At 32.5% G+C, this 25,090-nt stretch overlaps 1 protein-coding gene across 1 annotated transcript in view; it reads right to left on the reverse strand.

The window, feature by feature from the left end:
- Positions 1-977: 977 nt before the first annotated feature.
- LOC145265444 (PHD finger-like domain-containing protein 5A) overlaps positions 978-25,090 on the reverse strand; it is a 41,917-nt gene continuing 17,804 nt past the window's right edge. Inside the window, exons 2-4 of the mRNA XM_080121291.1 lie at positions 14,765-14,788; positions 7,464-7,630; positions 978-1,152 (exon numbers count right to left, since the gene is read on the reverse strand). Coding sequence (XP_079977417.1) covers positions 1,063-1,152; positions 7,464-7,630; positions 14,765-14,788 — 281 coding nt within the window. The 3' untranslated portion in view covers positions 978-1,062. The remainder of the gene's footprint in view (positions 1,153-7,463; positions 7,631-14,764; positions 14,789-25,090) is intronic.

The following is a 25,090-nucleotide window of genomic DNA, read 5'->3' on the forward strand; positions in this document are numbered from 1 at the left end:
TAAAGAAAACAAAAAACTTTGTCCTCATGTGCAGTCATATGAACTTATTAAAATACATTTTTAGTTCTTTGAATAAATATATTAAAAGTGCAAACAAAAAAATAAAGCTAAATAAAGTTAACTTTCTTAAAAAAATTATTTTGAGATTCTTTATGGTAGAAAAAGGAAACGTTTCACACTAAAATTATAAATAGCAATTTGAAAGGAAAATCGAAATTTAATGTATAACGTTCTAAGTAGATAGTACAACATGATATCATCATATTAGTGGAACACATCTTCTTGATAATCATCATTATAATTCATCACACCAGGTGTGCTTTCATAGATGCATTGTGCAGTCTTCCCACTGAATCCCATTTGTTTTGGCATCCATAAAAAAAAAAATTGATGACAATTTCGCTCTTATTCCTCCAACGGTTATTCTCTTTGAGCAGGACTAATACTTGAATAAGGTACGTGACACTTTTCTTAATTACAGACAATTTTACTGTAGTTTTAATTCTATTATTATTAGATTCATCAACAGAACCTTGTAAATCATTTCTTCTATACATGAATTACCTTTTTTTTTTAAATTCATCTCAAGATCGAAGGTATATGCATTGTTAAAACATGCAACAGTTGTTCAAAGCTTAGCTATACCCACCAAAATTGTGAAGATCAAGTGTAGTATCTGTTCTTGCTCTTAGAGACTCGTTCGATATTGTGATATTTGTATCTGATTCTCTAGGACCATATAAACCCAACTGGTTTGAATTGCTTTACTTGCTGGAAACAGAACATTTATGACAACGTATTCAACAGCTGATTAACTTCACCTACCCAGCTATTGAATCTACACTGCAAAAGCATCTTCATCAGTTGGATCAACCCAAAACCCAATTACCATTATCACTGTTTTTGACCAGACCTGACCAATTGCCAACAATCTTTCACACACATTGTATATATATATATAAGTCTGGAAGCCCATATAAGTAAAATGATGTTAATTTTTTTTATTATCTATAATGACAGTAATATTCCAAATGAATAGATGAACAATAAATGCATAAAATTTCATCTTTTTTTAAATCCATATTTTTTTCTTTCATAAAAAAGATCTGTTTTTGCACTGCCAAGATTAACAATTTTCGGACAACCATCTCTCTGAAAATAGATAAGAAAATAGAAAAAAATTTCAATATTGTTTTTGCAACATTGCTTAGAAAAGACAAAAACATTAATTTGTTTTTAAAATAAAAATGTTTGGGTTTACTAAAGTAGACTGGCAACATATCAGAAGAAGTTAATTTTGCAGCGGAAATCTACAGTCTCTAACAAGTCATTCTCATGAGATGTTCAAGCTAGCTGGGTCATGTCCCTCACCATCAATTAGGATGGTTTATCTACAAAGCAACTGCCCCAAGTCCCCTGCAGAGTTGAAAAAAATCAACATGGTGGACAAAGAAAAAACCTGGGCTCCCAAATATACGAAATTCACTGTTGAAGATTATCCAATCGTTGACTTCAAATCATCAGGCTTGGTTGGACCATCGTGAGGAACACAGTGGAAAGGATGAATAGAATCTGTGGGAGTTGAAAACTCCCAGCCTAACTCGATTGTCGCCCTTTAACTCAGAAGAGCGACCTAGCTACATCACTTCCTGTTCCCTATATTTCTTCCTCTTTCGTGTTGGACCTTCAAGCAGTCAAGATGTAATAAACACCGCTCCGGTGGTGCCATGGGCCACCACCGTGTTCCTGACTAGCCAGTCAACCGCAAGTAACATTACTCATCTCTCAATGAACTCTTATTCTTTCTATCGCTTCTTCATGTATATTTATGTAAATAAATTGTATTTCTTTCGCGGATATAAAACGGTATGTTTTCGTCTTCATTATGCGATCTTTTGTCTTTTCAATTCCTCTACCATTAAATACATCCACCATTACACACATGGGGACGGGGTCGTCACTCCCATAGCAGACCATCCTGTCCCCAACAAATCAGCTAATCCACTCTGGATGAATGTTGTTTCAAGTAAAGTCTGCACTACATCCCAACCCATGCATGACTGTCCTGAGCAAGGTTACATGAGATGGCTAAGTAATTGCAATTTCACCATCAAAGGCTAACCACAGACTTGAAAGCTCAGCTAAGTCTTCTTTGATGGTTGCTTTCTGTCAACCTATGATGCTTGCACCACACACGCACAGTTTGGATTACATTAAAAATCAACTCTCCTCTTGTGCAAATCATCAAAGATGTTGCTGCAAGAAGACAGATAGCAGAAACTTTAGATTGAAGTGTTGGAGAATAGCTGCAATACAAGATGTAGGAAAGCAGTGATTGTCAAAAAATCAATTGATAAACAAATAAGGAATGTGATCATATGATCTAAAAGTAAAAATAATCTGAAGTGAACTTTGAGATTTGATGAAATTCAAATGAAGAAAATAATTATGAAGCATACAGTATGGGGTTAGGGTGTTAATGTTGTAAATATTAGATACGGGTGTGTCTAAGTAACGAACAAATTGGAAATCTTCACATGAGATTAAAATTGATTGTGCATATTAAGTGTGATTTATGTGTGACCCAACCACATATTATGATCGAAATTGCCCCAGAAAGGGGGTGAATGAGAACTGAATTAAAGCTTTTATTTATGTGAGAAATCCCGAGATACTAGTGGATGATCTTGCTGGTTAAAAACGCTTTTATCGCTGATACAAAATACATGAAGAAAAAAAGCAATTTCAGGAACATTAATAATATTGTTTTGTGAGTGGGATTGTTGCGTGTTGTTGGGCCATGTTTTGTCTTCAAAGTGACCTTGAGGTCAAGGTTGAGATTTGGCCTATGTGGGAACCCAGATAATGGAAAAGTTTGGTTGCTGCTAGGGAATCATCTAATTAATATGCATAGGTGATGTGGCCAATTAGCCAATCAAGGCAAATCAGAGTCTGGCGTAATGGACGAAGATTGGTTGGATGAAAAACCCAGATCAGCCCAAACCTTACCCACCCCTTCCTTTAAAAGAAGCCGCAGAGCAGATTAGAGTCAGTTGTTGTTGTTGGTAGTTCGCCATTACAGTCCACTACCACCTAATGCAAAAAAAAAAAAAAAACCCCGTTTACTGACTGACCAGTAAGAAAAGAGAATTGGTTGTTAAAAAAAAAAAAAAAAAAGGCTTTGAGTTACTATTGAGTAGATTGCCGATGAAAAAAAATGGCATATTTTTATTCTTTTTCCTGTTCATAATTGTACATAAATAACATTCTCTTTGTAATCAGAACTATTTTAATAATTAATCCTTACAATGAAACCAAAACTTGCGTCAGAGCCGATTATTCGTTGTGTGTGAACTTGTAAATTAGCTGCAGATGAATGATACCAAATTGAAGTAATCTTTTTCAGCGAACAGCTAGCAAGAGGAGAGGATTGCCAAACTACCACCTGGCCCCCGGCCTGCAGCATATATTCTCCCTGGAGACTGAGTAATACACATTGGATATTTTCTTATTTTTTTTCTTCCTTTGCCTGCCATCCACTATTGAGACAAGAACTACATGAATCTCACATCAACCCTGTTATCATAGAAGCATCAGAGACCGTGCTATTGGTCACCGTGTTATATATGGAAGTGAAACCTGGCCAGTAAGGGTGGAAGACATGCATTGCATGGATATGAGAATGAGACAATGTATCATATGTGTAATGTGAGTCTTAAAGACAGACTTGTGTTGATGCTAGAAGAAGATCACATCTGGACAGTATAAAGAGAGGTGTGCAGAACAGGATACTTTGATAGTATGTCATCGTTGAAAAAAAAATGGATAAGATGTAGAACAGTTGAGGTAGCAAGATCAGCTTGCAGGAGAAGACCAAGGAAAACCTAGGAGAAAGTGATAAGAATGTACTTGCTAGAAAGAGGGATAAAGAAAGACCTGATCATAGATAGGTTAGTTTGGAAGTCAAAAACTGTCCAACACCTGCCAGCGTGTAAAACAAATGTTAAACTAAACATAATGACTCTTCCATATCTCAGAAATATAGGCAACAAAATATTCAAATAGTTTAATCAAAACCAGAGGGGCGGCAATGACTTGGGGGGAGGGAGTAATAGCAAAGTTCATTCTTTCTTTTGATGAAACAGCTAAAAGCGTCTTTTATTTGTCCATATTTGTCTAAATAAAGCGGATGCTTAAAGTTTCACTATGTATAATCTATATAGAGACAAATTATAGAAAACTAAAAAAACAAATTGCAGAAATTTACCAGGTTTTAAGAGGGAACATTGGAAATAAGTTCTTTGTTTTATTTTAACTTATATTTAAAAGAATCTTGCTTTCAGTTTTTACTTTGTTCACTGCAAAGTTTGTATACCATAATAGTTTGAGAAAAATATCCTCACATGTTCATATTGTTTAAATTTTGCGACATGCAATGATGGCAACTGTGAGGTTTAAGAATAAAGTTGACAGTAAATGTATGTCACAGCAAAAGAAAATCCAAACAATATTAGACATTTAGGTGTTGAATCACTTTAAATTTATTTGTGTTTAGATTAATTAGTTAATTATTATCTGTTTATTTTAATGGTAAGAGATTTTTATTGTTGCTATTTAATTATTTAATGTGCGATGTTTACAAGTTACATTGAAGTGGGTTAAAGGCAGAACGTGATTCAACTCAATGAGAGTTATGTCTTTTGATTTAAGTTGATGTTTATATTTTGTTCAATTTTTGCAATAATGGTGGTTGTGAGGTTCAAGGAATTTGTACACAACAGCAAAACAAAATCCAAACGATGCTAGATAGAAATTTCTGTTTCAATTATGTGTTGACTTCAAAAATATGAAAAATCGCTTGAACTGAGTAAACCCATCCTTTTTAGGGAAACATTGTTTTAAGTCAAACTCAGATTCACTCTTATCACAAAATCATTTCAATCCACACAACTGGAAAGAAAGGAAGAGGGTAGGTAGAAGAGGTTCGATTGATAATAGTTTGAATTTTGTCATGTGGAGGAAAAGCTGACTTGTCTCAAACCTATTACGCCCCCTCCTTGAAATAGTAACCACACAAATTCAAGAACTTTTCTATATAAATCATTTTTTTATTTTAATTTTGTATAATTTTAAAATTACACTGCTTAATTGAACTAAATATTACTTATATCAATTTATTTATTGCGGACTATTATTCTCATCTTTATTAGTTGTTTCACAACGTTTCGGCCAACTATTCCTCTGGCCTTCCTCAGGTGGTAACCGCGACGGATAGGAACTTCAAATCTCCTAACTGCATTCGAAGTTCCTATCCGTTTCGGTTACCACCTGACGAAGGCCAGAGGAATAGTTGGCCGAAATGTTGTGAAACAACAACTAATAAAGATGAGAATAATAGTCCACAATAAATAAATTAATATAATACTCATCTCAATAATGAATTCCAATTAAAATATATATAAATATTACTTATTTAAAAAAAACAACAAAAAAACAAAGACTAAAACTGAAAGCATTTTAAAAATAAAATACCTTTTCCATAGTTGCAATGCCAAAAATGTGTTAAGCCGCCTCCTGTTTATGAGATGACTGGATTATTAAATTAACTACAAGGTTTTTTCTTTTGGATATTTTCAGGAGTAGGTTTTATTGACAAAATTCCAATGATCGTCTTTATCTTAGATGATATACCTGTTTCTTCCATTTCAAAAATTTGAGATGCCCAAGAATACCCAGAGTCAAGCAGTATCCAAAAATCAAAATAGTGACCATTTTTTGTGTCTATAGTGTCTATAGTTTATAACAATAAACTTGTCGTCCTAAAGAAAACTACTATTTTAAAACTGTTATTGAAAAAAATCAATTCAGGTAATTTGATTATGTAGTATAGCTGACATCGGTTCAAGGTAGCCACTTTAAGCCTCAATCATCGCATCAAGACGGGTCAGGAGCTGGGAACATGCTTTTTCCACAAGCACTAGTGGGAGCTTGGCAGATACTCAACGATCAGGCTGGCTTTAGTGTTGTGGGAGGTCATGTTGGTGATGTTCTTGACGTATGACCAAACAAAGTAGTCCACCAGATTCAGGTCAGGGAAGGAGAGGGAGGCCAGTGAGAGAAGGGTACAAAGTTATAGCGTTACTTTTGAAACCAAGCTTGGGTCTCTTTGGACTTGTATGCCAGTGCAGAGTCCTGCTGCCACACCCAGCAGCCACCTGATTGCACCAGGGGATCACCACACTCTTCAGTACATCCAGGTACACTTTGGTGTTGACTGTCAAGCCGACTTCAAAGATGTAAGGTGGCATAACGTGGTCCTCATTGAAACCACACCATAACCGTGGCCAGATTTTCATTTTGAGGGTGCTGGCAATGGTCCTGTTGTCATAACTTGGATCGGTAGAGAGCATAAGTTGTACAGTGGTGCATCTCTGATCTCACTCATTGAATATTGTGTCACTTTTAGACATCATAAAAAGCTCCTATTGCTCTTGGGATTTGTACACAACTGACCAACTAGTAGATGGTCTGCAACAACAAAAAAAAAAAGAAAACCAGTTTTTATCAAACAAAAATGAAATCATGTCTTTTTTAGGGTGACAATTTTATCGTTCCTTTTTACTTTAGTGATATCAGATTAATCACCATCTTGTCTAATAAGAGGTTTAATTTTTTTTTAAACGTATAAAAGATATGTATGAAGTTGAAATAATTCAGCAAATTATTATATAGATTTTTAACTATTAAAAAACAAACAGAAACCCAGTTATCAAAATGCATATTATATTCAGTTCCATGCCTATTTAACATGCTGACATATGTTGGATGGCTTTTAGAAATTAACTTCTAAATTAACCTATCGCTGGTGAGGACTTTATTTACCCCTATCTCAAATCTACTATTATTACTCCCTCCCAGGATTTCTTTGGCCTTTCACTAAACTAGCCTTGCTATCTCAACTGTTCTACATTTACCAATTCAAAAACATTTATCCATTCTTTCAATGTGGCTATACCACTAAAGTCTCCTGTACTGGACACATCTTCAATATTAAATCTTCATCTGATCTCATCAGATTTAAGCCTATTCTTAAGAGTCACATAACACATTCATTGTATCATTTTTACATAAGTGACTTTCTTCAATGTTTAAGATTTTCTCAGCTTATATGTTGTGTCTTTGGTAACTTCCTGTTTATGAAATATGGCCCTAATTCTAATACTTTAACTTCTAGTTGAATATTTCAATTTTTTCCTTAATTTAATGTCAAAATTTCTATTTTGTGTTTTTAAAAAAATTTTTTTTTTTTAATTTATTTTATATACTCCAATCCTGCTACAACCATGTCAAAGATAAAAAATAAAGTGTCATTTTTTTCAAGATGGAAGCCTCTTACCTACACAACGTTTTTTGTTATTAGGTTAACAATCCTTGAAAGATTCAATTTCAACAAAAATACTCACATCTTTTTCCATAATCGTACACTCTTTGCAATAGTAGGCATCTGATACTCCAGGGCCACCACAGATTACGCATCGCCCTTGGTATGAACCATAATTACATTCATCACATATTCGCGCCAATGTGCAGGGACGCACATAAGAGTCACAAATGACACATTTGCCATCACCTAAAGTAAAAACACAAATACAATAAAATTATCATAAATAATTATACATAATAAATATCCAAAACAAAATTTTATTTTCATTATATCTAAAAACTTAATGTACACAAATAGATCTTTGCAAAGCATAAACAATTTATTTTGGCCAATTATGATTGCATGAAGTTTGTTGAAAATGAAAGAATTTTCTCTTTTGTATGACACTGGTTCCAATAACCATAAGTAAAATTGAACCCTTTCAACAAGTGGAACATCCTTACAAATGTATTATGTCATTTTTTTAGTAAACAAACATTAATTATTATGGATGCAAAAATTATTTGATCAAGTGAGTCTAAACATTAGACAAAATCTTATTACCTCTTAATAAAAAAATAATGAAACTGCAACGTTGTTCATATATGATTAATTTCAACAGCTAAGACATTGAACCTTCATAATATGAACAAATTACATTTTTTTTTATTTAATAGTAAATCAATAAAAATATATACAATTTCCACCATGGAAAATGTACCATATTAATGAGGGACCCATTTTCTTCAAGATAAGCTTTTTATAAGCATAGAGAAAATTTGAAATCAAGATGAATTTCCTAACCTGGAGATCTCCTCCATTCAATTTTTTCAAACCTGCCTAAGTTTGAGTGCCCTCCCCCACAATTCTCCATTAACCCTAATCTAAGTGGCAAGCACCCCAATTATTTAAAATTAAAAAATGTAAATTGCCTAATTATCACTCTAAATGCTTAGTTTATTTATATAAAATCAAAAAAAAATGGTAAATTACCTTAAAATGTAAGAATGGTCTGACAATGGTAAATCATTTTACACTAAAATCATATTTGAAACTAATCCCTACCGTCACTCAAAAATAATTGTTTTCTTTTCTTTACTAAAGTTTTTCAAGGTGGTCACACATAACTGCCTATAATAAGTAGAATCTTATGAGGATAGGGGGGGGGGTTAATGAAAGGTGTTAATCTACAATAACTTCTACTTTTATACTGAAAATATTGACTGGTACAATTTTATTCCAGTTTTATTTTAAAATTTTGTTAAAATTAGCTTTTTACACAAAAAATGTTTATTTTGTGTGTAATAAAAGTTTGTTATAAATATGTTTGGTCAAATAAATAAATATAAAAATAACATGGCTGTTAGCAAGAGAAAGCCTCAAATGCATAGACGGGTGGAGTGGCAAGAGTAAAGGAGAGAGAGAGAGAGTAATTATTTGATAAAACAAAATTTGTCTACCTAACCTACCAACCGCCACCATAATGAATTCTTTGATGTATAGCAAAATTAACATTTCCTAAGAGAAAAAAGAAGACAATATACGATAAGACAGAGGGAGGAAAAAAATAAAGCAATAAGGAGAGAAAAAATGAAAAGAAATCAGACTTTTCTTTGTGTGTATATCATTAAATAAGACTCATTTCAGATGCATTTATCAGAAAACTTTTAGAAAATGACTTGCAGTTTCATTTTTCCCTGTTTTTCTCAAATCCCTTATCACTTTCTCCTGGGTTTTCCTTGGCCTTCCCCTATGAATTGACCCTGCTACTTTCTTCTATATGAACTCTCATCCATTCTCTCAATGTGACTAAACCAATGAAGTCTTCTGTTCTATCCCAATACTGTCCAGATTTAATCTTTTGTTTGAGGTCATCTGATCTAAGACTGTCTTTAAGACATTATACATCCACCTCATATCATTTCTCTCCATGCAACACATGCTTTCAAACCTCACTGGCTAGGTTTCTAAACATCACACATGCAACATGTCCTCAAACCTCACTTGCCAGGTTTCTAAACATCACACATGCTTTATAGAGTTCCATTAGTGAAAATTAGTAATGTTCTGCTGGTTAAACTTCCTCCATTCAAAATACTCTTGCAATCACACTAGCACTAGCTCCTCCTTGTGCTTGAATGGTATCACCAAGATAACACAACTTCTGAACAATCACAACACAAACATAAATTATAACTTTGTACAGTTTATGAAAAAAGAATTAAAACAAAGTAGAAGAAAATATGAATTCATAATATATTAAGTACTAGTAGGGTGCCCGGCATTACCCGATTGTAAAATATACTTAAACATAATATTTTAATTTATGCAGATTTCATATTTATTAGTCAGTTCTCTATTGATTGTTATATATTATATTGCACCCAATATACAGTAGTGATTTCAAAAGTTAAAAAAATAAAACTGTTTGGGTGCCATCTGCTAGAATTGAAAGCAAAACATTTAGTGTTCCTGTCTTAATTGTTGATGATTGAAGTCATCGTCAGATGGATAAAAAAATAGTTTAAAATGAACCGACTTTACATTATGTGTATTTGTGTATGCACACAAGAGCATGTTAAGTAGAGTTATGCCTGTCAAATTCCATTTTTTTTTTTTTAATTTTGACACATTAGGAACTACTTTTTATTTTTGCAAACTAAAAATCCATAAAAGAATAGTCCACAAAAAAATGCAAACATTTGACCTACCTCTTACTGCTCTGTGACCTGACTCTAAGGATTATCTCGTATAAAATCATCCAGGGCTTGACACCCATATCCATAGATTTGACTATACTTTGCACTGCAGATAGACAATATAGGAACTAAGAAATCCTGAAAATTTTAGCACATAACTCCAAGCGGTTCCCGATTTAAAGCACTTTTTGTTTTGACATTAATCACATAATGTGACGCCCGGGGCGACAATTTTGTGATGTCATTTCTTTGAATATTTTCTGATTGAAAGATTTATGACTCTGAAAATTCACCCAGGTAAGTTTTTAACCCAGGGAATTCAAAAATTGCATCAGATTTTCTCAAAAATGAAGCCTTATAGAGATATTAAGGGTTTTTGGATTTTTTCACATGAAAGTCAGGTATATTTTTGATGAAAATGAAAAATATTCCCTCCCCCTATTGGATGTGATAATCAATTTAGACATGTGTTAAACTTATGTCACACTTTAATTTTGGAATAAATTTTGGAGTAAGCCAGATGCTAAAAGCTCAATTCCATAAGATATCTATATATCTATAAAAGTGAAGTGTCTGTGTACATTTCCCTACGCAATAACTGTCAATTTTTAGTCTACAGATTCAAAATTTGATATACAGGGTACTGAGATTTGGGAAAATCTATGTGATCGGTTTTCGGCCAGAAATTTGGCTGTTAACAGGTCAAAGTTCAACGGTTTGACCGTTGAGAACTCTACCAAACTCCGACAATTTTACAATTACACTTGAAATTTTAGATATAGGTTCCTTGAACATGAATCTAACTTAATAACTTGATTTGAGCCCAAAACAATAAATGTTAAGGGGTCATAATATGGGTCAAAGTTAAAAAAAATTTACTGTTTTTTTGCTCAGCATACACCTCCAAACACCCGGGCAACGCCGGGCACCCATGCTAGTTTACAATAAAAGTAGTTCTCAAAAAAGCTTTCTCCATATACTTATCTTCACATTTAATTGTGTCTCCACCAAAAATGGTTAAAAGTTCTTGTTTTGTTCACTCACATTATTTGTTGAAAGTAAAAACTTTTGAAAAATCTTGAAACCATTCAAAAACTATGTACACTCATTTTCTGCCTTTTTGGCTCCTCCTTTTGTTCCATTTTCTTATACAAAAAATGGCAATTGTGATAAGGCTTTGAGCAAATGTACTATTTCATACACAAAAACGAACTTGAGCTATTCCCTGAGAAGTACCTTCATGAGAAGCAACCAGTTTCAATCTATATGGGGTTAGGTCAGGGGAGCAACCATTCATGCCAAATTTCATAAATTTCATCTTCAAACAGGCGTCCATGAAAAAAAGTTGAATATGCAAAAATAAAGATTAAACAGTTGCAGTGAAATGGTATTCAGAAAATAATGGATTTCACAACTAAAGTCAGCAGTCAACATTTAAATGCTGCTGTGTTCTTTATGCCATTGAAATGCAGAAATGGTTTTTGATACTCTTGGTCAGTTATTGTGCATGTCCTTCTGTACATGTTGTTGGGGATACAACACAAAGAATTTTCTTGATGGGAACAAACCATGTATCATCAATCTGAATGTTTTGTGTGGTCCATGGGAATGCATGAACTTGACAGTTACATCACCTTCCTCTGCATTTATTTCATTCACGATACCAACCCACCAGAAAGAGTTATAAATACAGGTTATATATTGGATTGGTCTGATGTTAGTAATATAAAGAATGGATGGCAAGATAATCATGAATATCAATATATAGTTCATCCACACTGGACAACTTATGGCCAATTTGTGATGTTGACAATGGTACAAAAAGGTGACTAGCTCTGGTTCTTGGCACTGGAAAACCTTGCTTCAAGTGACTTTCTCACCTTCTCCATGGTTTCTTTACTGATCGCAAAGAAACAGATGGCAGACATCTGGTAGATAGCAAGCATGGCTTTATAATCAAAGAGTGGAGTGACCACTTAGCCGCATGGCGTTTTACTGAACCACTAATTCCATCACAAGGGATTTTCCATGACTGGTGTTACATTATACCCTCTTGCCTCCAGATCTTTTGCCATCTGCAAAGATATCGGTTGTTCACCTTTGACCTCTTGTGTTGTAAAAATCCACCACAACACTTCTTTGTGATCTTTGTTCCATCACAAATGATATTTTGGAAATATTGTTTGTGATGGAAGTAAATGATTGATAATTCACCTTCATCTTCTTTCAGTCCAGCTCTCTACAACAATATCTCAACAATTCCTTGCTAGTCTGATAGATTTTTAAGTCCCTTGGACTGATTATAGTCAAACTTGTGACACTCAAATTGAGTTAAACACCAATGGAGCAAGCATCGTAAGTCATCCAGTTTTCTGAAGAAAGGTAAAAAAGAAAATAGGAAACTAATTGCACTACATTTTGCTTACATGCTTTTTTTTTATAAGAAACATGAGTTGGTCTCCTAGTACAAGAAGTTTCTTAATTTTTGGTGCATAGTTCCAAAAATTTTTTAATTAGTTTCTTAATCAAATTTGTCAAGTACTCTGGAAAATGTAGTTAAGGATATTTGTGAGGTAAACAGTGTAGGTGTAAATATTTGGGGTTTTCTGGTACAAATATACCATTTTCACTTTTTTCACGGGAGCCAATAAATTAATGTAGGATTTTTTTCTTAACCCTTGCAAAACCATGTTTTTTCCAGAGTGCAGTGGACTGGGGGGGGGGGGGTCAACTTGACCCAGAATTTAAAAATGTGTCTAAACCCCACGAAACACAAGAAATTAAAACAATTTTATATCTTTGTGTTCCTTAACCTCCTTAGATCACATATCAACAAAAATTAGCAGCGCTTTGCATTTTGTTGAGGTGCACATACTTCAAGAAGTATGGTTAAGTCAAGAAATCTTGTGATTTTTAGAAAAATGCTGGGAGGGAAAAGCAATTTTTTTTCGTCAAGTTTTGTTACTATAATCAACATTTTTATGCTTTCTGATAGATTCCACATAGTTTTGAGTATCCCATCATTAAAAGCAATAAAATTGTGTATTTTGATCATTTTAGATCACTTTATTATTTTGGAATTTCTGAAAAATTTGATAGGGGTTACTCTCAAGGACACCCATGGTGAAAAATTATTTTGTACATTTGATTTTTTAACACTTTTTGATAGATTAGAAATATTCAAGAATTCAAAAACTTTTAAAAAATCACGCTTTCAGGAAAATATAAATAAAAGTTTAAAAAGTTGCATAAAATGACCCCCATAGTCTTTTGAGGGTTAACAAGTTTCTCAAGAAGTTTCTTAATCAAAATTGTTAGCTTGAGATAGTATTAGAAGTTTAAGATTTTTATCATCCTATTCCTGGTTTCTTACAAAAAAAAAAAAAAAAAAAAGAAAGAAAAAAAAAAGCATACTTTTATCCGGTTTGGTGTTTTCAACTCTCATCAACCAATTTTGAAGACAGCTAGGTTGTTGAAATTGTTACCAAAACGTAACTGTTTTAGCATCTGGCTTACTTCCAAATTTATTCCAAAATTAAGGTGTGACAGAAGTTTAACACGTTTAAATTGATTATCACATCCAATAGGGGAGGGAATATTTTTCATTATCATCAAAAATATACCTGACTTTCAACAGAAACTGTGAGTGAGCGAAATAAGAATTTTTAACCATTTTTTGTCCAAAGACAATTTATTGTGTCTAAAAAAAATATATGAAAAAAGTAATGCATTACCATACCAGCCACACCCTTTTTTTTTTTTTTATTCGATTTTGGGGCACATAAAAAAAATCCAAAAACCCTTAATATTTTTATAAGGCTTCGTTGTTTGATGCCATTTTTGGATTATTTGGGTCAAAAATTTTACCTGGGTGAATTTTCAGAGTCATATGATCTTTTAATCAGAAAATATTCAAAGAAAGGACATCATAAAATTGTCACCCGAGCGTCACATTATGTGACTAATGCCAAAACAAAAAATGCTCTAAATCGGGAACCGCTTGGAGTTATGTGCTAAAATTTTCAGGATTTCTTAGTTCCTATATTGTCTATCTGCAGTGCAAACTACAGCCAGATCTGGGTATATGGGTTTCAAAATCCCATATTTCTGGATGATTTGACATGGAATGACCCCTGAGACAGCTTTTTTTTTTGTAGGAAATAATTCCAAATATAACCAGGTGTGCAATTTTTGTCTTGAAAGAAAAGTTCAAAATAGCATTTGTAATACGAGGTCAAATAATAAAAAATACTAAAAAATTGTGTCGTTTATAAATATTTGTACAATAGCAAAAATATTTACCTAATTGAAACAAATTATTTTAAATCTTAAAAATAAAAATCATCATTCCAATGTTTAAACTTTTTTAAAAATACATTGTTCACTGAAATCGTTTTCTTTTATGAAATGAAAAAAAATGTTTGTAAAATGAATTTTGTTTCTTAATGTTATTTTATGGATTTAACTGATAAATCTCCTTTGTGACCCCCAGATGGAATAAAAGAAAAATATCAATGGTTTCTTTAGATTCCTTGAAAAATTTAATTCTTATTGAAATTTATTGTTAATATCAATTTTTATAATCGACATCAACTTTCATATAAAGAGAAGAGTTATAATAAAAATGTAATAATTTACTTACATTTTTCACATACTCTTCCGATAGCTGAAAAAGAAAAAAAAAATTTTTTTTTTAATAAAATATAAAAAAAATAAAAATCTTACAATTTTATAAGTCTGCAATGACAAAAAGATGTCAACAACTGTCATATAACAATGAAGGTTGTCAAAAATTCGGATATAAATCTAGCTACTATTTGCCAATGGAAAGCAGAAAAATAATTCCTTGATAAATTTTGAATAGTTTTTAACTGGCTAGATAGAAAAGACAAAAGCAAAACAATCTCTATTGATAAAAAAAAACAAACAAAAAACACTCCTCTTCATGCTGTGAAGCATGCCAGATACATGCTGGGTTCACTTTTATTATACAGATAATAATTCTAACAATGTACTTAAAACAGAATAATAACGTATTTACAACTAATAACGTATTTACAACTAATAACGTATTTAAAACTAATAACGTATTTAAAACTAATAACGTATTTAAAACTAATAACGTATTTAAAACTAATAACGTATTTAAAACTAATAACGTATTTAAAACTAATAACGTATTTAAAACTAATAACGTATTTAAAACTAATAACGTATTTAAAACTAATAACGTATTTAAAACTAATAACATTTAAAACTAATAACATTTAAAACTAATAACATTTAAAACTAGTAACATTTAAAACTAGTAACATTTAAAACTAGTAACATATTTAAAACTAGTAACATATTTACAACTAGTAACATATTTACAACTAGTAACATATTTACAACTAGTAACATATTTACAACTAATAACATATTTACAACTAATAACATATTTAAAACTAATAACATATTTAAAACTAGTAACATATTTAAAACTAGTAACATATTTAAAACTAGTAACATATTTAAAACTAGTAACATATTTAAAACTAGTAACATATTTAAAACTAATAACATATTTAAAACTAGTAACATATTTACAACTAATTTAAAACTAGTAACATATTTAAAACTAATAACATATTTAAAACTAATAACATATTTACAACTAATAACATATTTACAACTAATAACATATTTACAACTAGTAACATATTTACAACTAGTAACATATTTAAAACTAGTAACATTTAAAACTAGTAACATTTAAAACTAGTAACATTTAAAACTAGTAACATTTAAAACTAATAACATATTTAAAACTAATAACATATTTAAAACTAATAACATATTTAAAACTAATAACATATTTAAAACTAATAACATATTTAAAACTAATAACATATTTAAAACTAATAACATATTTAAAACTAATAACATATTTACAACTAATAACATATTTACAACTAATAACATTTAAAACTAATAACATTTAAAACTAATAACATTTAAAACTAATAACATATTTAAAACCAATAACATATTTACAATTAGTAACATTTAAAACTAATAACATTTAAAACTAATAACATATTTACAACTAATAACATATTTACAACTAATAACATATTTACAACTAATAACATATTTACAACTAATAACATTTAAAACTAATACTTAAAACAGAAAGGACTTTTTTTATTAATAGTTACTGTTTTGTCTTTATTCAAAATATTAAATTTGCATATGTAATTATTGAAACGACCCAGAAAAATTCACTTTTATTATAACAGAAGACTAGCGGGACCTGTGGAAAATCCACAGCTGCATCTTTCCTATGTAATATATTGCTGCTGGGCATTCTGTGGGCATTCAGCATGAATGAAGACGCCATCATATTATTCTTGCCCTTTTGTTAAAACTGTAAAAATATCTATCTTAGCAAGTCTATATATTAATACAGTAGTGTGTAAAACAATAAAAAAAAAGGATAGAAAATGTAAGTATGATCGTTAAAAAACAATATAAAGTAGTGATTTCAAAAATAAAAAAAATAGACGAGTTGAGTGCCATTGAAAACGAAACCAAAACTTATGGATTCTTAGCAAAATTATTTATCACAAGAAATGGAAGAACACAACTATCATTAAACAACAGCCACTCGAAAGAAAAAAGATGTGAGCGTGACACACAAAGTAACACACACGCTATCGTATTAATATATAGATTAACGAAAACACCAGAATCGGTCGATTGGTCGGTCTCTCTCACAAACAATAAAAAATGTAAACAAATTAAACAATAAATAAAAAAAAAAAGACAAAAACAAATAACTGCTGTAGATATTACAAAAAATAAAACTACAGGAACACATCAATCCCCCCTCCACACATAGATGAGCGTAAGTACACACATACACACAAATGAAAATGTAGTATTAGCAATAATATTTTAAATTACGAAAACATCAGTCAGTCGGTCGCTCTCTCTCAAACAATAAAAAAAGTGTAAAAAAAAAAAAATAAACAATTAAAAAAAACAAAACAAATAACTCCTGTAGATATTATTCCTATATATATAAAATGAACTCATTTTCCCCCTCTGATTCTGACCTTAATAGGATTGAAAATCAAGACATTTCATGCAAATGTAATATGCACAAACTGCAGCACATTATCTGAGGTGTGTTATAGGCCTATTACTTCTACACTTCCTTGATAATCGTGGATTCCTATATTTTATCTGGTGAGAGTTCACGGCCAAAATCGGTTAGAATCAATGGAAGTTGTAAAATCTTTTCTCTCTAATAAATTCCTCCTACCCCCGCTACCACTTACACCTTTGCGGATTCGTTCACAAGGGACAGTACAAAGAAACACCGGTTTGGATTCGTAGTTGCTTAAAAAAGAAAACGGAATAGCATTTTAACGTTTCTTTCCATTCTATGTTTTCTATTGGGTGAAACGCACCATTGGATTTAGGCGAATCGAAGGGTTATTTATGCCATATTTTTTTTTTTTTTCGCTTTGCACTGCGTTTTTTTGTTTTTGTTTCTCCGAAGACATCCATCATCTTTTTCGCTGATTTATGCTTTGTTTTTTCGATTTCTTTTTTAAAGAAGTTTTACTTTTGTTCGCTGTTTTTTTGGTTTTTTTGGGTTTTGCCAATTTTGTACAGAAGTTTAATATCGTTTTTATTTTTATTTTAATATTCAAACAAGGTTATTTCTTTGCTTATTCTTTACTTTACCTTCCCCCCTTACGCACACACCTGCAAACAACCGGGCTACGCCGGGTACCCCCCAATAGTTACAAAATATAGAACTGCATCAATTATTGTCCCAAATATTTTAAATTAGAAAATTCATAGCGTCTGCTGACTGAGAGATTTGTGGTATCGTTTTTTACTATGGAATAACTTAAAATCAATTATTTCTTAACAACTTTTGCATTTACCAGAAAGATAAAACCCTAAATTTTATAGAATTTAAAATAAATATAGCGATGAGAACACGCTAATTGAATGCCGCCTGGAGTGTTCGTAAATGTGTATTCCAGAACTAATGTGTATTCCGGAATTAAATCTCAACCAATGAAACTAGCCGGAAAGCGTGACACATAAAAGAACACACACGCTATGGTATTAATATAAGGAAAAAGAATTTTGTTTTTAAAGATATTTGAGAAAAACTGTCTTTATATGCTGAGACATCAGAAGAGTCATCATGCCAAAATTACTTTTTGATAAAAATAATTCTGAAAAAATGACGTTTAATCCATAAATATTCTGTAACAAAATTAATTTACAAAATACAAACTTTTATAGTTATACTTGTAGATGAATGGCTCACACATCACCTTTCTTCACCTTTACACTGGCAGAGTCTAATTATCAAGGCCAAACATCAATCGAGGATAAGAGTTAATGAGATGGATGGTTTCTCAATTAAATAATAAATTATATTGAGAGTATGGTTAAAACAACCAAATTTTAATTTAACACACTGCTGCCAAAAACGTTACTTCATGTCTATACTCTGCTCTCAAAACTCAATTCTAGAACACAACTCACTGCTGACAACACTTGCTACTCTGACATCCAAAACCAACCCAATCTCTATAAGATTAGGCTTTTTACATCTAACAAAGCATCTCATTTGCATGTTGATTGACAATATCGCAAGCATATAAAGTGAAAACGCGACCATATTTTTCTTTTTGTCCAGACTAAACTCAAACAGATTTGTACTAATTTTTTAAGTGCTTAATTCCAGAAAAGCAACTTATTTTGCCTTTGGAAGCATTTTAGATCACAGAAAGGATTGAAAATTAATAAAATTTGATAACTTATGAAGACGTTTTATGACAAATATTTGTTGACATTGAATTTTAAAATGATCAAGGGAAGCAATTCTATTGTAATGGATTCCACACATAGGAAGTTCTTAGAAAGAAACTCTGTTCAAGGAAATTCTGTTTAGTGTTAGGCACAAAGTGGATGAGTGAAAAATTCTTCACAGTTGTGGTAATGTTCTTGCTGTGAATGTTTTACAAGGATGAAGCAGGGATGAGAACCTAGTCAAGTACCTTTCATAGAAATAGCAATTTAGAGAAAGACAAATGTCTCTTCTGTTAAGAAAGGACCGTAGAGGACAGCAGAAATCATCTATTGTGAAGTCGGGGGGTATCTATGTTGAGGGGGTACAAGTGCCTGTAGTTCATCAGAGCATTCGCCATTAAAATACTTGTAGAACAGAGGGATACAACATTTAGTTGATGGGACAGAGACTGAAACTAAGATGACAGTTCAGGACCTATCAGGTTGGCGACTCTTTTGAACCCTGCCCAGGACGGAGAGGCTAGTAGCAGATGCGTCAGCCCAAATATGACAACAGTACTCCATACATGAGTGAATCATGGCCTTATAGAGGTACAGGATAATGGATTCCACACATAGGAAGTTCTTAGAAAGAAACTCTGTTCAAGGAAATTCTGTTTAGTGTTAGGCACAAAGTGGATGAGTGAAAAATTCTTCACAGTTGTGGTAATGTTCTTGCTGTGAATGTTTTACAAGGATGAAGCAGGGATGAGAACCTAGTCAAGTACCTTTCATAGAAATAGCAATTTAGAGAAAGACAAATGTCTCTTCTGTTAAGAAAGGACCGTAGAGGACAGCAGAAATCATCTATTGTGAAGTCGGGGGGTATCTATGTTGAGGGGGTACAAGTGCCTGTAGTTCATCAGAGCATTCGCCATTAAAATACTTGTAGAACAGAGGGATACAACATTTAGTTGATGGGACAGAGACTGAAACTAAGATGACAGTTCAGGACCTATCAGGTTGGCGACTCTTTTGAACCCTGCCCAGGACGGAGAGGCTAGTAGCAGATGCGTCAGCCCAAATATGACAACAGTACTCCATACATGAGTGAATCATGGCCTTATAGAGGTACAGGATACTTTCAGGCGTAAGTAGCTTTCTAGCATAGTAGAATGAGCCCACCTTCTTCACAGCAGCCTTGGCAATGCTCTCGATATATCTGTTCCAACTCATGTTCCCTGTGAATGTTAGGCCAAAGAATTTAAAAGTACTTTCAGGTAATGAGCTTTTTGGCCATTGCTATTGGTGGTAGAGAAGGTTTCTTGTAATTATTGAAGGAAACAAGCTTAGTCTTGGCAGCATTGAATGTGACCATCCATTTTTGTCCCCATTCCACTACAGATTGGAGGTCTTACTGAATATTAGGAATAATAAAGGTCCGAGAATAGATCTCTGAGGTACTCCTGCATTTATATCATATTGTTTAGATGTATGAGTATTGATGACAACCTTGATTCTTCTCTTGCTTAAGAAGGATTTAATTATGTTATGAATTCTCCAAGTGGTACCATATGATCTGATTTTCCTGAGAAGACCATCATGCCATATCCTGTCAAAAGCCTTAGATATATCTAGGGCTACCGCTCTACTCTCCTCTGCTTTGTCCAGTGAATGGTATATACGTTCAGAGATTACAGTTAGGATATCTGCCGTCGAACGAGCTTGTCTAAATCCATATTGCTGGTCGGTCAGAAGTTTAGCAGCTGTAAAGTGATGGACTAAAACGATTTATTTTGGCGAAAAGCAAGAGGAGACTAATGGGGCGATAATTTAATGAGTCAGTTCTTTCGCCAGAATTCTTGAAAACTGGTACCACAGAAGCAGTTTTTCAGTAGTCAGGAAAGCAAGATTCTTTAAGGCATTTGTTGTAAAGTTTGGAGAGAACTGGTGCAACCTCGGTGTAATATTTTTTTTAATAGTACCGCAGGGATGAGATCAGGTCCACATGCTTTCGAGGTGTCTAGGTTTTTTATAATACCATGCACCTGAGAAGGGGTGATTTTAAGGTCACTTAGTGTGGCATCTGTCCGCAAAGGAAAGTCAGGCAGTTAGTGGTTTTGCTGGGTCCAATGTGGAGTTTGAAGCAAACTGACTGGCAAGCATGTTAGCCTTCTCAGTTATCGTGCAAATAACCTCATGATTGTTTGATAGTGGGAGAATTGTTGATTGCCCATTATTTACTACACTGTTGTAGATTTTCCAAAAATCACGGGTTCCTAATTTTTGTGCTTCAAAGCGTTTTCTGATGGTTTTCTCGCTATTTCTTTTATAATTATTCTTAACTTCTATAAACTTTGGTCTGTATGAACTGGACTTATGTTAGTTAAATCTGAGGTACGCATGCTACCTTTGAGCAATGGCTTATGCACAAGTAGAAGTAAACCATTGGGGAGAGTGGGGCTTACTGTAGAATTTCCGCATGGGAATGTGCGCTTCAGTTGCAGTTTTGAACTATTCAGGTCTCATTTGTGCACTGTTCAGTGGGAAAAGAAAAGATATTTCCCTATGGGGCATCTCTGATGGCTTCCAAGTCAGCCTTTTTATAATATCTCGTTGTTTTGAGCAGTGGCTCTTTAGTTTTGCATCGAGAATTTAGGGTGATTTCTACCATCATCACAGTATGATCAGCATTCCCAAGTAGGCTGTGTGCATTCGTTACACAATCATTGGGAATCGTGGTCAGAAATAGAGCTAGAAGTGAAGCATGTTGATCTTGCTGGTCTGGGAAATGTGTCGGAAATGTAACTGTCTGTGATAGGGAATGAGATATAGAAAAGCTATGAGTTGTGCTACCAGCTGCATTTGTGTAAGTAGAGAATCCAAGCCAGTTACTGTGATGGACATTAAAGTCACCAAATACTTGTGCGCTAGTATCAAGGGAGAGTGCTGCATGTATGCTGTCAGAGATTTTGTTTACTAGGGTACAGTCCTGTGTCGAGGGAGAGCGGTAGAGAAAATATAAGCAGCTAATGTTATGCGACTCTTATAGGATTGCATGAGGAGTCAAGTACATTTGCAGCCAGAATAATCCATCGTTCAGTTTTTATGGAGTCAGTTCAGAGTACTGAAAAGAAAATTGCAGTTTATGATTGGAAAGCCTCCTTTTCTTTTTAGTAAGGAAGCTTTTTTCAACTTTTTTGAAGAGCTAAAATTTTTGGTGATGTTTAATAGATATCCAAAGATTTGCATGCATGATGTAAGCAATTCTGAACACAAATGGAGAAAGCTGAATAGAATACATATGATAGTTAACAAAGCCGCCCTCCAAATGTTAAGGATGGCTTTCTAAATAACATTATTTCAACATGGGCTGTAAATTGCACAAGTACATACCAAAATAAATCACTGTGCACTCAGGCTGTTCAACAAAACTTATGAACACTTGCCAGTGTCGGAAGTGTTCAGTGAAACTCACTATCGATGGTATAAATAACAAAATATTGTTATTTATGCCATCAGTAGTGAGTTTCACTGAACACTTCTGACACTGGCAATTTGGTACAGTTGCTTAATAGGTACCCAAGAAAATATTCTTGGATACCTATTAAGCAACTGTACCAAATTTTTTAAACTCTAAAGTATGCTTATTAGCATCTGCCTTTTTTGCTCTTTTCTTTTGGGGTTTCAAATTGTAAGCTATTTCGACAATGTTCAGAATTGGCTCAGAATTTTCTATCAGTATTTTAAATTGACTCCATAAAAACTGGAATCCTCTGGGTGCCTATTCTTTACAAATATCAAATGAAGGAAACACACCAAATCGATTTATTATTCTAGGTCTGCAAGACTCTTTGTTTTGTGGTTCAAGTCAATAAACAACTTTTACTTCTGCTCTGTTTTGTGGAAGTCGTGTCAGTGTATTACGAAGAAAAGTTCTTTCTGATTAACAGTTTCCTTATAATTGAGAATTGAACAAAGTTAATTGGTCTTTTTCTTCAGATTTTTGTCTAAAATAAAATACTTTAGATATGAAATATTTTAGATATTTATTTTATATTACAAATAATGTATTGAATCAGGATTCAATTTTTTTTTTTTTTTGTGATACAAGTTTAATTGGTAGGGATAAGCAAGGGTAACTTTCATAGTAACAGCATACAAATTGATTTTTTCTTTTTAGATAATTGTTATTTTATCAACTTGCATGAAAAGAGCTATGTAAAAGATGCTTAAGAACGTTTGAATTATGCAAATACCATCAGTAGTCCAAAAGTTATTAGAATTTTAAGTGCCAAAATTTATGCTTTTCCGTGGACATTTTTCTTTAGAAAAAGTGGGATGGACCTCAACATTTCAAGAAATTCGGTAATTTTGCCACCATTTTCAAGCTATTCTCATGAAACTTGTTACTCTTATGTAAAATTGTGTGCTCTTTCTGATTATGCAGTCACATCTGAGGTATCTCTTTACCATAAGCCATGAATTATAAATTCAGACGTATAAATTTCAATTTTTTTTAAACTGGTGCATGGTATCATACAGTGGGTGTCTCTTCATGAACATAACTAAGTATTATTCTGGTATTTAAATATATCCTTATTGAGAGTAAATATTTACCTGCCTCCCCCACCAAAGGAGAGCTTAATCTGGGGTGTAGCCATTGAATGCCTAAAGAGCATTCATGACCTGTATTTACTACTCCCCTCAAAGAAAAGAAAACATTGAGTAGATATGAATTAATCTCGGAAATAAATCGAAGAAAATTTTTCATATAGATTTTGGGTTTCTATAAAAGATGGAAATTCCCATAGTCGACCAGAACTTATGCATTTTGAGACCAGTCCAATTTTCAATTTTGTAAATCCTCTCTATCTGGCCCAAAATACGCCCCTATTTTCTGAGATGCAACCATAAATCGTACTCTACATGAATCCTCGAATGTAACTTCCACAATACCAGGAAACCTGATAAGCAACAACTATATATTCACCAGTTGATGGTAATTTTTGTCATTTCTATTGTTGTTTTACTGAAAATTCAATTATGTAAACAAAGAAATAAAACGGTAATTTTTTTACCTTGTTTCCACCTTAACATTTAAAATGATTACTTTTATAGGTTTTAGGGTATGCTGAAAACGAATATCGCATTTAAATTTTCTGCAAATAAGCAGTTTCCCGGATAGTAAGCAATGTCATTTCTTATGTTATCACTGGTGGCCATCTTTGAGCGCACAACTATGAGAAATTATGTGCAAGAAACTATGCGCAAACACACGTACCAAGTTGACCACCAGCAATAACATAAGAAATGACATTGCTTAATATCTGGAAAGCTACTTATTTGCGGAAAATTTAAATGCGATATTTGTTTTCAGCATACCCAAAAACCTTATGAGGTAGTCATTTAAAAGAAAACTGTTAAGATGAAAACAAGGTAAAAATTTACAAAATGCATCGCAATGAAATTATTATTATTTAAAAAAAAAAAAAAAAAAAAAGGTTTGCTTTTACAGATCCGAAAAAATGGTCTTGAGAATGAGTTAAAAATAAAAGAAAATTATACAAAATACTATCAGAAACCCACCCAATAAATATCCTTGTGGGTTTCTAACAGTATTTTGTATATTTTTAAGTCATTGTCAAGATTTCAAAGACATGAGATACCACATGGTTAGTTTTCTTGCGCTTGTGTAACATTTTGTTTTGTTCTTTTTGACCACTAAAAAACACAATTCTACCTTAAGTACAAGTAAGAAATGATAACAGAAACGCATGTACTTCGTACATTTTGTTGTTTTTTAACGTTTTTAGTGCATGTGTACGAAAAGCGTTAAAAACAAAATAGTATTGTTTAGAAATCAAATTTGAAAAACTTGAAAATAATTTTTTTTAAATGACAAACTCAGAATAAAAAAGTTTTCTATTTTCAAGCGAATACAAAACAAAACTCGTTAATACACTGACTGTAGACAACGCATTAGTGCATACCGAGTCATTTTCCGTTTAATTCTATGTTCTGTAATTTCTATAAAAGATAACATTTTAAAGAAATTTCCGCACAATTAATAATTATCAAATATTATACATGAAAATAATTCTGAAACTATTATCTATATGAAAATAGATGATATATACCGATTTATCTTTTCAATTTTGAA

The sequence above is a fragment of the Euprymna scolopes genome, chromosome 40, assembly GCF_053919585.1.
Source record: "Euprymna scolopes isolate OS-2025 chromosome 40, ASM5391958v1, whole genome shotgun sequence".
In the NCBI taxonomy this organism is placed as follows: Eukaryota; Metazoa; Mollusca; class Cephalopoda; order Sepiida; family Sepiolidae; genus Euprymna; species Euprymna scolopes.